General features: G+C 38.9%; 1 protein-coding gene across 2 annotated transcripts in view; it reads left to right on the top strand.

Annotated features, from left to right (window-relative positions):
- The first annotated feature begins 456 nt into the window (after nucleotides 1-456).
- Nucleotides 457-15603, top strand: part of farsb (phenylalanyl-tRNA synthetase subunit beta) — a 57435-nt gene continuing 42288 nt past the window's right edge. For both annotated transcript variants that reach the window (XM_062976573.1, XM_003218268.4), the window contains exons 1-11: nucleotides 457-558; nucleotides 2595-2650; nucleotides 4017-4171; nucleotides 7596-7668; nucleotides 8854-8969; nucleotides 9274-9424; nucleotides 10446-10554; nucleotides 13016-13086; nucleotides 13565-13626; nucleotides 13718-13769; nucleotides 15080-15141. In XM_062976573.1, the coding sequence (XP_062832643.1) occupies nucleotides 468-558; nucleotides 2595-2650; nucleotides 4017-4171; nucleotides 7596-7668; nucleotides 8854-8969; nucleotides 9274-9424; nucleotides 10446-10554; nucleotides 13016-13086; nucleotides 13565-13626; nucleotides 13718-13769; nucleotides 15080-15141 (998 nt within the window). In that variant the 5' untranslated portion in view covers nucleotides 457-467. The remainder of the gene's footprint in view (nucleotides 559-2594; nucleotides 2651-4016; nucleotides 4172-7595; nucleotides 7669-8853; nucleotides 8970-9273; nucleotides 9425-10445; nucleotides 10555-13015; nucleotides 13087-13564; nucleotides 13627-13717; nucleotides 13770-15079; nucleotides 15142-15603) is intronic.

Genomic DNA, 15603 nt, shown 5'->3' with positions numbered 1-15603 from the left:
GACTTGACCAAAGTCACCCACGTGTCTTTTCCAGGACCGAGCAGGAATCGAACCCTAGACTCCAAGAGTCACAGTCCACCGCTGAAACCAGTACACCACGGAAGCTAAAACCCCAGCCTCCCCAGACCGGAAGTCAAGTGCAGTCCGTCCCTTCAATTTGTCTACGTCTATGTCAGTCTTCAGAGACTCCGGCTGATGAAACACTTAAAATTTCAGCTGTCTATAGTACGCCTGATAGAAACACACAACTCAAATTTCGTGCAAGTTCTTAATCTCTCGGCGAAGCACAGCAGGGATATTTAACGCGTGGGGGATAATATCGAGGGCTTTATTCTTCTAGGCCACCGAAGAGGGAATCGGAAGGGCACCATTGGAGCAGGCACGGGTAACGACAGAACTATTGGTAGCCGTGGAGGGACGGGCCCTGCCCGGCGAAGGGTCCTTCGTCGTTAGAGTGTGAGTCGCGCATGCGCGCTGATGTGCTTCTCTTCCAGTCAGCCATGCCGACTGTCAGCGTGAAGCGGGAGCTGCTGTTCCAAGCACTGGGAAGGAGTTACAGTAAGAAGGAAGAGGAAGAGGAGGGCGGTTGGGTGTCTTTGGAGCCCTCCTTCCTTAGGCCTGAGGGGTTGCCAGGGAAACCGTTGCCAGGGAAATGTCAATGTCATGGCTCAACCTCGGTGCCTTTGAATGGGTGCTTCTACACAGTAGCATTAATGCAGTTTGGTACCCCTTTAACTGCCATGACTCAATGCTATGGAATCCTAGGAGCTGTAGTTTAGTGCAGGCCAGCCCTCTTTGGTAGAAAAGGCTAAAGGCCTTGTAAAACTACAGCTCCCACCAGTCCATAGAAGTTAAAGTGGTGCCAAGCTGCATTCATTCTACAGTTTTAATGCACTTTATGCCAGTGATTCCTAAATGTTGTTCTTCCTGATATTTTGGACTTCAGCCCTCAGAATTCCTAATCGTTGGCCAGGCTGGCTGAGGCTTCTGGGAGCTGAAGTCCAGAATATCAGGAAGACCAATGGGATGGAGGAATCACAATTTGATGTGTCCTTGATGTTCTGTAGAACCATCTCTGAAGCCTTAAATGGCTTTAGTTCAGGCTTGGGCAAACTTTGGCCCCTGGGGTGTTTTGGACTTCAACTCCCACAATTCCTAACAGACTGTAGGAATGCAAATGCAGCATTTTCCCGAATGAAGCAGGGAGTGTTTGAGGATTGGGATATCTGTAGGGATACCAAAGTGCTTGTTTACAAAGCTATTGTCTTTCCACTTGAACATTAGGAAGAACTTCCTCACTGTGAGGCCAGTTCGGTAGTGGAACTCTCTGCCCTGGAGTGTGGTGGAGGCTCCTTCTTTGGAGACTTTTAAACAGAGGCTGGATGGCCATCTGTCGGGGGTGAATGCGATGCCCTGCTTCTCGGCAGGGGGTTGGACTAGATGGTCCATGAATTCTCTTCCAACTCTATGATTCTGTGATTCCAACCTGTTAAACGTCTGCAAAATGTGGACTGTCTCCAGACGTCACACTCAATTCCAGGAAAGATTCCATCAGCGTTGCTTCTAAGAAATCCTGCAAATCTCTTGGAAAGACAGGCGGACAAATGTCAGCATGCTGGAAGAAGCAAAGACCACCAGCATTGAAGCAATGCTCCTTCGCCATCAACTCCGCATGACTGGACACGTTGTCCGAATGCCCAATCACCGACTCCCAAAGCAGTTACTATACTTCCAACTCAAGAATGGAAAACAGAATGTTGATGTACAGGAAAAGATATTTAAAGATGGGCTTAAAGCTAACCTTAAAAACTGTGGTGTAGACACTGAGAACTGGGAAGCCCTGGCCCTTGCACACTCTAACTGGAGGTCAGCTATGGCCAGCAGTGCTGTGGAATTTGAAGAGGCATGACTGGGGGGTGAAAGGGAGAAACATGCCAAGAGGAAGGCGTGTCAGGCCAACCCTGACCAGTACAACCTTCCACTTAGAAAACATTGCCCTCACTGTGGAAGAACATGTGGGTCAAAATAGGGTTCTACAATCACCTACGTATCCACCGCCAAAACACTGCACTTGGAAGGCCATCATACTTGGACAATGAAGGATCTCCTAAGTAGTAACTAAGTAAGTTAGGAATTGTGGGAGTTGAAGTCCCCAAGGGCTGAAGTTTGCCCATGCCTGTTTTAGTTCTTCAACCCCTTTGTGGTCAGGATGCTTTGTAAAAGCCCTTTTCTCTTTCTTATTTTTTCCATTCAGGTGGAATGTTGTACTGTTGTTGAAAAGAGGCTTTGGGGAGAGTGGCAGGGTTATCTGAGTCCACACTGGCATATATTCCAGTTCAAAGCAGAAAATGTGGGATTTTATTCAGCAGTGTGGAAGGGGCCCTAGTCTCCAAGGCAGCAGAACATGTCTTTTCCTCACAGTTGGGACACCATTGTCTGTACTCCTGGAGTAAATCCTAATTATATATCAAGACAGAATAATACTCTTTTGTTTTTGTTTTTTTAAAGAAAGAGGACTCGCTGGATAGAAAGTTTTATGTATATTACAACTAATTATAGGATGAAAAATCTGATGTATTGTGATTTAATTTCAGCGGATGAAGAATTTGATGAGCTGTGCTTTGAATTTGGTTTGGAACTTGATGAGATTGTAAGTAATTGTTTTTATTTTTATACTTGAAAAGCCATAGAAATGTATAAAGGAATCCTGTAGCACCTAGGAGACTGCCTTGAGGGAGAAAAAATCCAGTGTCAGCTTTTATGGGTTGTAGTCTGTTTTACCAGGTGTGAGGCCTGTAAAAAAAAGCAATGTAAACTATGATGTACTGTACATAGTGCAATCTAATTCTTGTCGTTCTAAAACCATTATTATCCTATCCTGTAAATAGCTTGGCCTTATGATGAAATCTCAGAGCATTATATAGTCTGGATGTTTTTTTCTCAAATTTTCAATACCCTGTGAATAGGATAGCAGGAAGTAAACAATGTACCTTGTTTCTGTAATAGGCCTCCAAAATATTACAACATTGAGTTACAGACTGTATTTTGTCTTGATTATGGTGAGTTAGTTGCTGTAAAAAGAGTCCCCAAGTTGTGGGATTTTAAAACATTCAGCACTGGCAACCAATCTATTAGGTTTACATTATGTCTTCTATTCTGCACCCCATCAGTTTGTTGCTACCTATGCAAACTTAACATTGTACCTGCAGGTAACTGGTAGCATAAATACTTTGAGGGATTTCTTGCATTTTCTTTTAGAAAATGGGGATCTTTCATGAATCTATAGTTTTACATCTTTTAAAAAATACAGGGTCGGTGGATCCAATTTCAAAGCAGTGTATTTCATAATGGCAACATGTTACAGTTGTATGCCCTCCACCTGCTGTACGGACAACATCAAATTTCAAACTGAATCATATCCTTTTGAAACACCCTGTAGTTGTAAGGAGTGTGATAGTCTAATGTATAATTGGAGCAGTGTTTCTCAAACTCTGTTCCTCCAGGTGTTTTGGACTTCAGCTCCCAGAAATCACAGCCAGTTTACTAGCTGTTAGGAATTGTGGGAGCTGAAGTCCAAAACATCTGGAGGAGCCCAGTTTGAGAAACTGAATTGGAGGAACAATTGCTATCATTATGTACTATTAGGTGCATATTGTTAACCAGGGCATCAATTATCTTTAAGGTAGCTTGGTGCAAACTAGGAGGTTTTTTCTTTAACATAGGCTGAAATCATGTGTGCAGTTATTAGAAGAAACTTGATTGAATGTAGGACACATATTTTTGCTAGTCATGTTTAGGATTATTCTATCAAGTATTATGATGATTTGAGCCAATTTGGACTGGGTTGATTCTGATTGGTCTACATTTTAAATTTATTAAAAGCTAGGTTTCAACTATTTCCGTAGCTGTTTGTTAACCTTTGTATGAGGGCATATTAAACTCACAATATTTCCCAATTCACACACATATTGTACAAGGTTTTGAGATTTATTTCTTGATTTTTTTGTTTATTTCAGACTTCTGAGAAGGAAATAATAAGTAAAGAGAAAGGTGATGGAAAAGCAGAGGGTGCATCAGATGTCATTCTTTTTAAAATTGACGTTCCTGCTAATCGCTATGATCTTCTTTGCTTGGAAGGTCTAGTCAGAGGTCTTCAGGTCTTTAAAGAGAGGTAATGTGGTATTTGGAAATATTATTTTTATATGATAATTATGCTGACCTTCTAGCTGGCAATCAGAGGAAGCACTTAAATTTGTTTGAACCCAAAAAGCATTTACGCAATTGATTCTGAAAGCCAGCAAAGCTTATTTAGAAAGAAGAAACAAAGTATTTTGATTTTAGTTGATTTCTAAAGAGAGTGAAGTAATTATTAGAATTATTAAAAAGCTTGGGAGGAGAGCAATGACTAACCTCAATAAAATAGTGAAGAGCAGAGACATCACACTGGCAACGAAGGTCCGCATAGTTAAAGCAATGGTATTCCCCATAGTACCCTATGGATGCGAGAGCTGGACCATAAGGAATACTGAGCGAAGGAAGATAGATGCTTTTGAACTTTGGTGCTGGAGGAAAATTCTGAGATTGCCTTGGACCGCAGGAAGATCCAACCAGTCCATCCTCCAGGAAATAATGCCCGGCTGCTCACTGGAGGGAAGGATATTAGAGGCAAAGATGAAGTATTTTGGCCACATCATGAGAAGACAGGAAAGCTTGGAAAAGATCATGATGCTGGGGAAAATGGAAGGAAAAAGGAAGAGAGGCCTACCAAGGGCAAGATGGATGGATGGTATCCTTGATGTGACTGGCTTGACCTTGAGGGAACTGAGGGTGGCGATGGCTGACAGGGAGCTCTGGCGTGGACTGGTCCATGAGGTCACGAAGAGTCAGAAACAACTGCGCGAATGAGGAAGAAGTTCTGTCAAATATAAGTAGTCTAGACTTTCTCAGACATGCACCATGAGACTGTGTTCTCTCAATAACTGTGTTTTGTCAACAACCAATCTTATTGTGTTAATTAAAACTTTTTCTTAAATAAATGTGCATGATATTTCAATATTATTTAAAATGACTTTCAGATAATTGCAATGGTCCAAATGCTGTTTATAAGATATTAGTAGGGACCCTCATGTGCAATTGTTGGGTTTATACATGTAGTCTCAGTCTCTGTTTACTAGGCTTGATCGATCCACGAAAAATTTGATTCTAAACTCGTTGCAAACGTAGAGGGGGGCAGCGTTTCGTTTTTGAAGGTATTTCCGAATTTTGCCCCCAAAAAATTTCGAAATTAACGAAAATTCGTTATTTTCTAAATTAATTCGTTAATGGCGGACGCACATGCGCAATTCCCAAAAACAGCACAGAGGGAGAGGACTTTACAGGACTCTCCCACCCTCATTTTTTGAGTGATCTTCTTCAAACTTGGTACAGTGGTAGAACACATTTAACACTGATAGCTCACCAAAATTTGGAACGTTTCCCTTATCCTCTGATTTTTGGCGAATTTTCATAGCTTTTATAATAAACCATTTTTTAATAATTGCAGAAATCTGTTCCTGGTTTGAAAGTCTTATTTCCTGTTAAATTGGGTTGTCTTTACTGTGAAAGTCATTGTTCTACTTCAGAAACTTTTTTTGTGGCTGAAACTTTGTTAAATTGGTGTGTGTGTGATATATACTGTGTATATATATATATAGTCCCTGCATATGTGTGTGTGTGTTTGTGTGTGTGTGTGTGTATAGGTAAAGGTAAAGGTATCCCTTGACGTTAAGTTCAGTCATGTCTGACTCTGGGGGTTGGTGCTCATCTCCATTTCTAAGCCCAAGAGCCAGTGTTGTCCATAGACACCTCCAAGGTCATGTGGCCGGCATGACTACATGGAGTGCCATTACCTTCCCGCCAGAGCGGTACCTATTGATCTACTCACATTGGCATGTTTTCAAGCTGCTAGGTTGGCAGAAGCTGGAGCTAACAGCGGGCACTCACTCTGCTCCCGGGATTTGAACCTGGGACCTTTCAGTCTGCAAGTTCAGCAGCTCAGTGCTTTAACACACTTCGCCATCGGGGCTCATGTATATATATATATAATATACATACACATACACACAATGTGGAGAATATGTGGAAAGGTAGATAGATAGATAAGTTGGGAGCCACAGCGAAGGCACCTTCCTGGGAGCAAGGTCTAATAATAATAATAATAATAATAATAATAATAATAATAATAATAAAAAATCCCTTACAATATCCAAGATGGGTACCATTATTGGCAGAGAAAGCCAAGCTGTAGGAGTTGAAATCCAATCATTTATCCTCCCTATAGAATCAATTTTATATGCATTTTTAGCTACAGAAAAGCTAAAATCAGGACAGTAAAAGAACAACACCCAGAAAATGGGAATTCCAGACAGGAAACAATCAGGGCCAGCTAATACCTCCCAACAAAGGATTCCCCCAGGTAGGAAGCAGCCAGGCTTTGAAGCTGCAAGGCTATTCAATGCTAATCAAGGTGACCAATTGCAACATTCACACTTGCCTCCCACAGACAAGAGTTCTTTCTCCCACCCTGGACCTTCCACAGATATATAAACCCCACTTGCCTAGCTTCGCACAGACGTCAAAACCTCACCGCCGGGCCCCTCTCTGTCTCTCTCGGTCTCTCCATTCCCGGCTCCATCCGCCGCCTTCCCGCCTCACAGAGAGACACCAGGCCTGAGCTGAGGCGAGGCGGCGGCGGCGGCGGCCATTTCCCCCCTCCGTCTTCCTCCTCCTCCTCGGCCTCCTTCCCCCTCGCCCCCTCCCATTGGCTGAGCCCGTGACGCCCCTTTTGCTGAGGGGCAAAAGGAAAGGGCCTGAATGGTGGGAGTTTGGGTGATTTGCAAAAGCTTTTTTTTCCTAACGAAAAAAACGGCCTCTCGCGATTCGAAACCGCGATATCCAGACGTGTGGACAATCAAGGCCGTATATTGCTTCAAAACAAACGAAAATAACGAATTAATAACGGGTAACGGGGAAATCGAATTATTTGAGCAAGCCTACTGTTTACCAAACAGGTGGTTATCATTGTAAGCTTTCACTGTTGCAGTAATCTGGGAAAGAGAGGGAACTCAATTCATGATCTATAGACCATCATTTCCCAGCTGTATTCGATTGATCAGAACCAACCATCTGTTTGGCAAATGCTTGCTGTGATCCCAGTCAACAGTTGAGTTTTGATATGCAGCCTCGGATACCCATTGCGAGTGTTTAAAAATTCCGTACAGTGAACATATGTGAACTACACAAGATGATATGTTCTTTGATATGAGAATGTTCAAAATTTAGAAAACACCTCTGAAGAACACAGATAGGTATCTTTTTAGCAAGCAAAGTGCAGGTTTTCAGCAAATCTTAAGATTTTGAAAAAAAAGAAAAGAAATTAAACTATTCAAATGCTGAATACTGTCTTTGTTCTTCATGCTTTGGTGAGTAATGGTAAGATGACAGAACATGGTTTTGTGACTTTATTCAGGAGGGGATGCTCTGATGTATCCCTTCTTTTTATGCCTGTAATATTGTCATTTAATGTGAAGAAATAATCTCAATTCTTACTCTTTTAGAATTCGAGCCCCACGATACAAAAAGATTACGCCACCTAGTGGTGAAATTCAAAAGCTTGTTATTACAGAAGAGGTAAATAAAACGGAATTTTATCTTGAACTGATGTTTAGATTGTACAATTAATATTAGTCACAGTTGTTGCTGTAGAGCAGAAGTAGCTAGCAATGTTGTAGCTGTCCACTTTGATTCCATTATAACCAAATGATACTTTTTCTGTGAATGTAGTCATATTTTTGCAGTTGCTTTTGGAACTTCTTTTGGAGGGACGTTTGAGAAGTTATAAGTTCAAGTCACATCTGATTTTAGGAGACAGCCACACTACCACCTATTTGCTGAATGTGATTATTGGCCATTGACTAATTTGTGCATTCTTTCTTTAGAAATTCTAAACAGTGATTATTTGTTTTCAGTGAAAATATTATTTCAGTATTTTCAGGCATAAAGATTTTGCTTGAATATAAAATATTATTCTTGAAAATAATATTTATCATTATTAAAATAAAGGGAATTTTGTACTCTCTCAAAATCATACCTATACATGGTAAAACATGACTTCTAGTTTGAGATAATAGAAGCATAGAGTTGGAAGAGATCATATGGGCCACACAAGATGGCCATTTACATGCAGTAATATCAAAACATCTGACTTCTGAATCTTACAGTAGTATTTACAGAACACATACTGTGGGAGTAAAAGTTCATACATTGTATGAAATCCATGTTCACTGTATTTCATTGTGTTCCAGTTGTCAAGAGCCTTGTGATATGAGAATATTCTTAGATAGTGTTCAGAGCCTGTCATAATTGTGTTTTTACAAAATAAAACACCCATTAATCTAAAAGCCATTGACTCAGTATTAGCAAGACAAAGATTGGAATCCAAAGAGTTGCTGAAGCTTATGCATGGGGTTTACATTCACTCAGTGAAATATTTACTTTCTAAAAATCTTTGAACAACACAAGCTTTCATATCACAATATATACTTGAAACCTGAAAATGGTATCCTGTGTGGTATGAGTATAGGGTTGGGACAGAAGCAATTGATCATTCAAGTTTAAAATCTACAAAAACTACATCTGTAATTCTTCAGCTCCTCATCAAATGTTTCCTTCTTGTATAATTAATTTTTGTTCGATTGATTAAATGGAAGGTTTAATTTTATTAAGGCATCAGTGTTTTGATTGCTTTTTAATGTCAATGTATATGTATATATTTGCATACCAAACTGTCTATAATTGTACCATTTTGTAATGCAGACTGTCCAAGTCCGTCCTTATGCTGTGGCTGCAGTTCTTCGTAATATAACTTTTGACAAGGATCGCTATGATAGCTTCATTGACTTACAAGAAAAATTACACCAGAACATATGCAGGTTAGTTGGCACTAATACATTTCATTATGCAATTGGTTGTTTTAATGATGAAACCATGTTTCATAGCAGTAATGATTTTGATTACATTTGATTGAGTATTTGCCATGTGATTTTAAAGTACATAATTATATGTTGTCACACTTGATGTAAATTTTCTTGTGTGCTCACCTGGAGTAATAAGTAAATATAACTTAACCTTTCTATAAATATTCTACACCAGCATTTTTCTCAGCACATTGTTTAATTAAAACGCCCATGTTAATGGAAGAATCTGCATTGCTTAATTGGCTTGCTTTCTTTTTAGGAAAAGATCATTAGTTGCAATTGGTACCCATGATTTAGATACAGTTTGTGGACCCTTCACATACACAGCTAAACCACCATCTGAAATTAAATTTAAACCCTTAAACCAAGACAAGGAATACACTGCTGCTGAACTCATGGATCTCTATCGGGTAAATGCCTTTAAAAGCAATAAAATGTGTTTCTAGAAGGAATGCATGTGTTGTTAGAGGTATGTTGTTTGAAACCTATAGGTTCCTGTTCTTTTAACCCAGCTTGTTGTTGCTTCTTATTCAGCATTCTGTAATATATTGAAAACCATTCACCAGAAACATTCAAAGGCAATTTAGTATATGTGTGCATATGTGCACAGCATACGTTTCAGTAGATATCTCTAAAACTTTGTGTCTCTCTAGATCTTCAAAATCTGCCAGTTTGCAACAGCAAAGTGTAGACAGCAACACAAACATCACAAGGGTGTTAACCCTTCCCTACACTATCGAAAGTATGCGTGTATGTGTGTGTGTGTGTATTTGGTTGGATTTACACTTAAAAATGTGAACCTGAGAAGTAGGAATGGGAGTGAATGGAGTTAAGCTGTATATAATTTGTTATAGGAAGCAAATTAAAAAAATTCTAACATGAATAATGTGTTAGTACTTTTGTGGTTAAAGGAGATTGAACTTTCTTCTCTTATAAAAGAAGCGCAAAAGCCACCCCTGAATATTTGCTTTAGCCTAAGTCCATTTTTTATTTCTGGCTAGTGTAGACTGTTAAATCAATGGAACTTACATATATTGTTTTAAGAAGTTCCTATTGATTAGGTTGAGATTAATATTTGCAATTCTTGAAATCTCAATTTTCATTATGGAAACTTTTAGACAGCTTATTTGTTGTGAAGTAGCAATGTCAGCATGGGATGGATAATTTCCTTTTTTTTAAAAAAGAAAAAAGTTATGTTGCTACTGAGGATGGCTAATCTATCACTATAGGCTTCTGAAGTGAAATCATAGTACCAGGAACAAGGAATAAAGTTGATCTGTCTAGTTAATTGAACAACATTGCATATATTTAGTTTCCTGGTCAAGGTATTCACAATACAAATTTTTAAATCTAGGAATTTAAACATTACATTCTTATAGTAATATCTAGAGAATGAAATGCATTCATTCTAATTATGTTTTACTTTTTTAGACGGACAGCCATCTTAGACATTATCTGCATATTATTGAAAATGAACCACAGTATCCAGTTATCTATGATAGCAATGGTGTTGTCCTGTCAATGCCACCAATAATTAATGGTATGCTTTTTCTTTGCTCCTTTTCTGTTATTTGCTGCTTTTTAATTGTACCCAATAAAGTATAAGATTCTATTGCACCATGAATCTCATTGTTGTATTACATGGTCAGCAAATATTGTTTTGTTGTTGTTATCTCAATCTAATTGTATTTGTTAGCTTATCTGTATGAATCAAAGGTGAGCAACATGTAGCCTGCAGTCTGCATACAGTCCTCCATGGCCTCCCCAACAATCCAAAATTTTTTGTGTGTGATTTCAAGATTTAAGATTTCAATTTTAAGAATATAATTCCCCCCTTTCTGCCTTGATTTCTAATTCCCTTTGTGGTTTAGAAAATATCCAGGAGAGGCAAAATAACATGACAGATTTGCCCCCTTTTGTAATTGGATGTGAGGTGAAGCATAGTAGGGTTTGTGCGGAACAATTTGTTGTTGTTTGCATTCGAGTCATTTATGGTAGTCACATCTATAATGTTTTTTTTAAATTGCTATTATCTCTAGCCCAGTCATGGGCAAACTTCAGCCCTTTAGGTGTTTTTGACTTCAACTCTCACAATTCCTAACAGCTAGTAAGATGGATGGGATTTCTGGAAGCTGAACTCCAAAACACCTGGAGGACTGAAGTTTGCCCATGCTTGCTCTAGACCAATTATAGCTAACAGAGATCCCCCGAAGAAATGACTTTATCCCTGTTCTAACCGTCATTACACCTCTAGGGAAGGTTAAGAGAATCAGCCATGTAACAAATGAAGACTATACTACTCTAGACACTTAAATTAACAAAGATTAAATTAAACTTAATTTCATTCAATCAATGTTATGGTATTTAAGTTTCATCCACATGTACATATGGTAGAAACAAGCGAACACAGGCAATTTCTATTACTACAGTAGAGTCTTGGTTATCCGAGATAATGGGGTGGGCCCAATCTCAGATAACCAAACTCCTCGGATTGCCAGGAGGCCCTATTATCCCTCCCAGCAATCCGGTTTAGGGAAGTGCCCATGACTGCTGCTGCCTGGCAACACTCACAGGTGCTTCCCAAGCAGCGAGTGGTCGCCGAGGGACGGGGCTCCGTCCCTTGGCGACCACTTGGCCCAGGGAAGCGCCTGTGAGTGCTGCTGCCTAGCAACACTCACGGGCGCTTAAGAAGCGAGTGGTCGCCAAGGGATGTCTCCTCAGATCTCCCTCAGCCAGACCCTCGCTGGAGGAAAAAGTTTCCTCCAGCAAGGGCCTGGCCAAGGAAAACCTGCGGCACGCTCCTCATCTCTCGGAGGGACAGTCCCTTGCTGGAGCAAGGGCCTGTCCCTCTGAGAAACGCCCCACGTGTCCTGGATCTCCCTCGGCCAGGCCCCTCCTTCTCCCTCTCCTCTCAAGCTCTCTTTGCTCGAGAGAAGGAGAGGGAGAGGGAGGGGTGCTCTGGTGGTGCCTCGGATAATACAGAGGCTCGGTTAACCGGGGCTTGGTTAACCAAGACTACTTTATATTAAACACATTTATTTCAGGCTGCTTACAATAGCAACATGGTGTTGTATAAATTCTATGAAGTCTAACTGGGTCCAATACAAACAGGATATGATTAATAATTTCTGTGTATATGTTAATTTCCCCATTATTCAATTGTTTACCAAACTTCCCAAGCAGGGATACTGCCAACAAAGGCTTTTTTTATGATATTGTGCATGCAGATAATCCTGGACTGGGCTTACTGTTAAGTTTTTGCTCTGCTTAACAGCATCTACATTATATTCAGTCTCTTGAGTCAAACAGCATATTCTAAACATACATTTTGGGGATTATAGTTAATACCTATTAGTTCCTGGGATACTGCCGTCTGCATGTCTTTTAAAAAGAAATACCATTACTTTGGCTTAAGTCCAGTTGAACATGTATTATTAATTTTTCATTATGCTTTGTTGTTTTTACTGCAAGATTAATATCTTTTTAAAATAATAATAATAATAATAATAATAATAATAATAATAATTAGTATTATTATGAAATTTCTGTTGAACATATTGCACTCTCCCCCACTTTCCCAGGACATCCATCTCAAAAGCTGCATATGTAACCTTACACAGCTGGATTTCACAGCCTTTTCTTCCTGAGAGTAGCTTACTGTGCTGTCTAGAAACCGAACACTGTAGTGCTTCTGTAGTGGAAGGGGGACATTTTTCAAATACCCTTTTGAACCATGTGAGCAGCTGTGCTAAGGCAAGAAGCCCTCCTGGACACCTACAAGCTCTTGTGCATGGCTAAAAAGCCTATTTGGATCCTAGCCCAGATGCATATTTGTCATATTGCCTCATCAGTCTTGCAAGTAACTCTAACTCTTAATGCTCAGTGGAAATGCTGCTTAAGCAGTAGAAGGATATATGAAGTGAGCCATATTCTAATAAAAGAGTAACATTTTAAAACATTGAACAACTTCAGATAATTATATTTGGTTTCTTTTTTTCTAGGAGATCATAGCAAAATAAGTCTGAACACCAAAAATGTGCTGATTGAATGTACAGCTACAGATCTTACCAAGGTAAATCAACTTGTTAAAGAACCAAAATGTACAACAAAGGATAGTTCAGACTTGCAAAATTTAATGGAAATAATTCACTATAGAAACTTGTGTCAATAAATTCCATGTTTTAAACAGAGATGTTTAGTGTGAGTTTGGGATGATATTGTGCAAAAGAAACCTATTTTTGAAGCCAGTATTAGAATATCATTATAATATTGATTTGATGGACCAGTGCTAAACTTTAGCCCCTCTGAGAATTTAAGGTACGATCCATGATTATATGAGCCATAGTCACTTAAAGCTTTGATTTTCCAGCATCTTTGGTACACTTAGAGAAGAAAACTCAACGGAACTTACTTTTTTGTTTGGAAAGGTGCTATTTCTGAAAGTTAGTACAATAGTTAGGTATCTTCTTGTGAATGTACATTGTGATCTTATATTTCAAGATGTGTCACATATGTTAATTCAATAAGTGTGTCTGTTGTCTATCTTTAAGGCAAAAATTGTCCTCGATATCCTCGTCGCAATGTTCAGTGAATATTGTCAGAAAACATTCACGTGAGTTAGTGTGAATTATTTTTATTGTTGATATGTACATACCTTCTGTATCTTGCACTTTCAACAAGTGTGCCTGTTTTCATTATTTTAGTGCTGAAGCAGCTGAAGTGCTTTATCCCAATGGAAAAAGTCACATCTTTCCAGTGAGTATAACAGAAGTGACTAAAAACATCACGGGCTAAAATGTGCTTTTTTAGGGATCCACTTTTTAAAAGGAACAATATTACCATTCTTAGTATATTAAATTGCTAAAACTTGGATGACTGAGGAGAGATCTTTGTCTGAGAAGTTACCACAGCTACAAAAAGGTGCATCTTGAGAAGCCACCAGTCAAGAGGGCTTCTGTTCTAATAGCCTTTTAAGGAAGGCTGGGCTAGTCTATGATACATACAACCAGTCTATGATACATAGAACATAGAATAAGATATCTTCTCATCCCTAATGACCTATGTATTGTCTAGATTAAGTGTCATCTTGTTTCCTTCCTTGAGCCCATTTCTGGGATAAGGTATTCATTCAAGTACTGAACCACTACTCTGGAATTAGTGGAACATTTGTATCATGGAAAATTGATCACATTGAACTGCTCAAGAGCTGGAGTATTATTATTTGATGCATGTAGATATTAAATAGCATCAGGAACCAGATGGGACCATGTGATGGAACCTTTTGTTATAGCATTCAGACACATTAGAATAGAATATTCATGATAATAGGATTGGCTCTGTTGCTGCATATACTTGCTTGGAAAGTGTGCAGTGGTAAAGTTTGCCACTCTTCGCTGGTGATTAACCATCATTTCCCTATTGCTCAGAGTCAGTTAAGCTCTGAGAAAGGGGGAAGATACCAGCAGCTAGTTATGGCACTGAGACTTCATTCTGTTCTGAGTTTTATGCTATACTTTGGCAATAGAGATGAGCTTGACTATCATACATTGATAATTTCGCAGGGAAGAGCTTAGAGAGTAACATCTTGATGGCTGAGAGCCTGGGGACATTCTGTGTGTAGTGGCAGTTTTCCATATGGAGAAAAGAGAAGCTTCATAGAAAACTTTGTCCTGTGTCTTTTCATGCAAGATTAATATTGCCTTGCTTTACATATACATTTAATTTAGACTGTAGATACTAAGGATCTCACCATATCAAAGTTTTATGATTAAATGGTAGAAGAAGGAGTATTTGTGGTTTTTAATGATTATTTTTCTACAATATGTTTTGATGGTTGGTGTGTTATTTTTAAATTATTACACCAGTACATGGAGAATATGTCTGTTGTGTGACTGTTGAAGAATTGTGAAAAATTGTCATGTTTAAAAATGGCATGTATCTGATTACTACCTTTGAGAGCTGAATAATCAAATGTTTTGCTATGAAAACAAATTTTGATACTGAGAGAAAGGGCGAAGGAGATGCATTGATGTACGTGAAAACCTTTTCCCCTCCTTTTCATGTAGGAGCTGCCCTATCGTCGTGAAAAGATAAAGCCTGAGATAATGAACAAGAAAATAGGAATCTGGTATGTTAAATCTCTCTACTTTCACAGATAATATGAACAATGATATTCATAGCATCTGTGCCACATTTCTAATGCATGCTGTGTTCATTTTTGAGCATATGTTAAAACAAGCATAAACTGATCCTGTTTAACTGATCAAGCCAAGAGATTTATATTTTATTTACTGTGAGGTTTAACCCACTCCATGGGAAATTCTCTTCAAAAGATAGTGCCATAAAATATCAAAAATACAATAAAATAGTAACAATTTTGCAAAATAAAGTATCAAATAGAATAAAAATGGCAGTAGAGCTGAACAAATCTTTTTCATAATTGACATAAAATGTGTTTGGTTAGGAGCCAAGAATATGCATGTGTTACAAAAGGGTAGCATACTATCATGATGGTGATACAGTGCCAGCTGTTTTTCTAAACAGATTTTGCCCCATGATTAAGTTATTAGTCTTCATGGCTAGATTTGAA

Source organism: Anolis carolinensis, chromosome 3, assembly GCF_035594765.1.
Source record: "Anolis carolinensis isolate JA03-04 chromosome 3, rAnoCar3.1.pri, whole genome shotgun sequence".
Lineage (NCBI taxonomy): Eukaryota > Metazoa > Chordata > Lepidosauria > Squamata > Dactyloidae > Anolis > Anolis carolinensis.
Note: the sequence above shows the minus strand (reverse complement) of the source record. Positions and strands in the feature narration are given on the sequence as shown.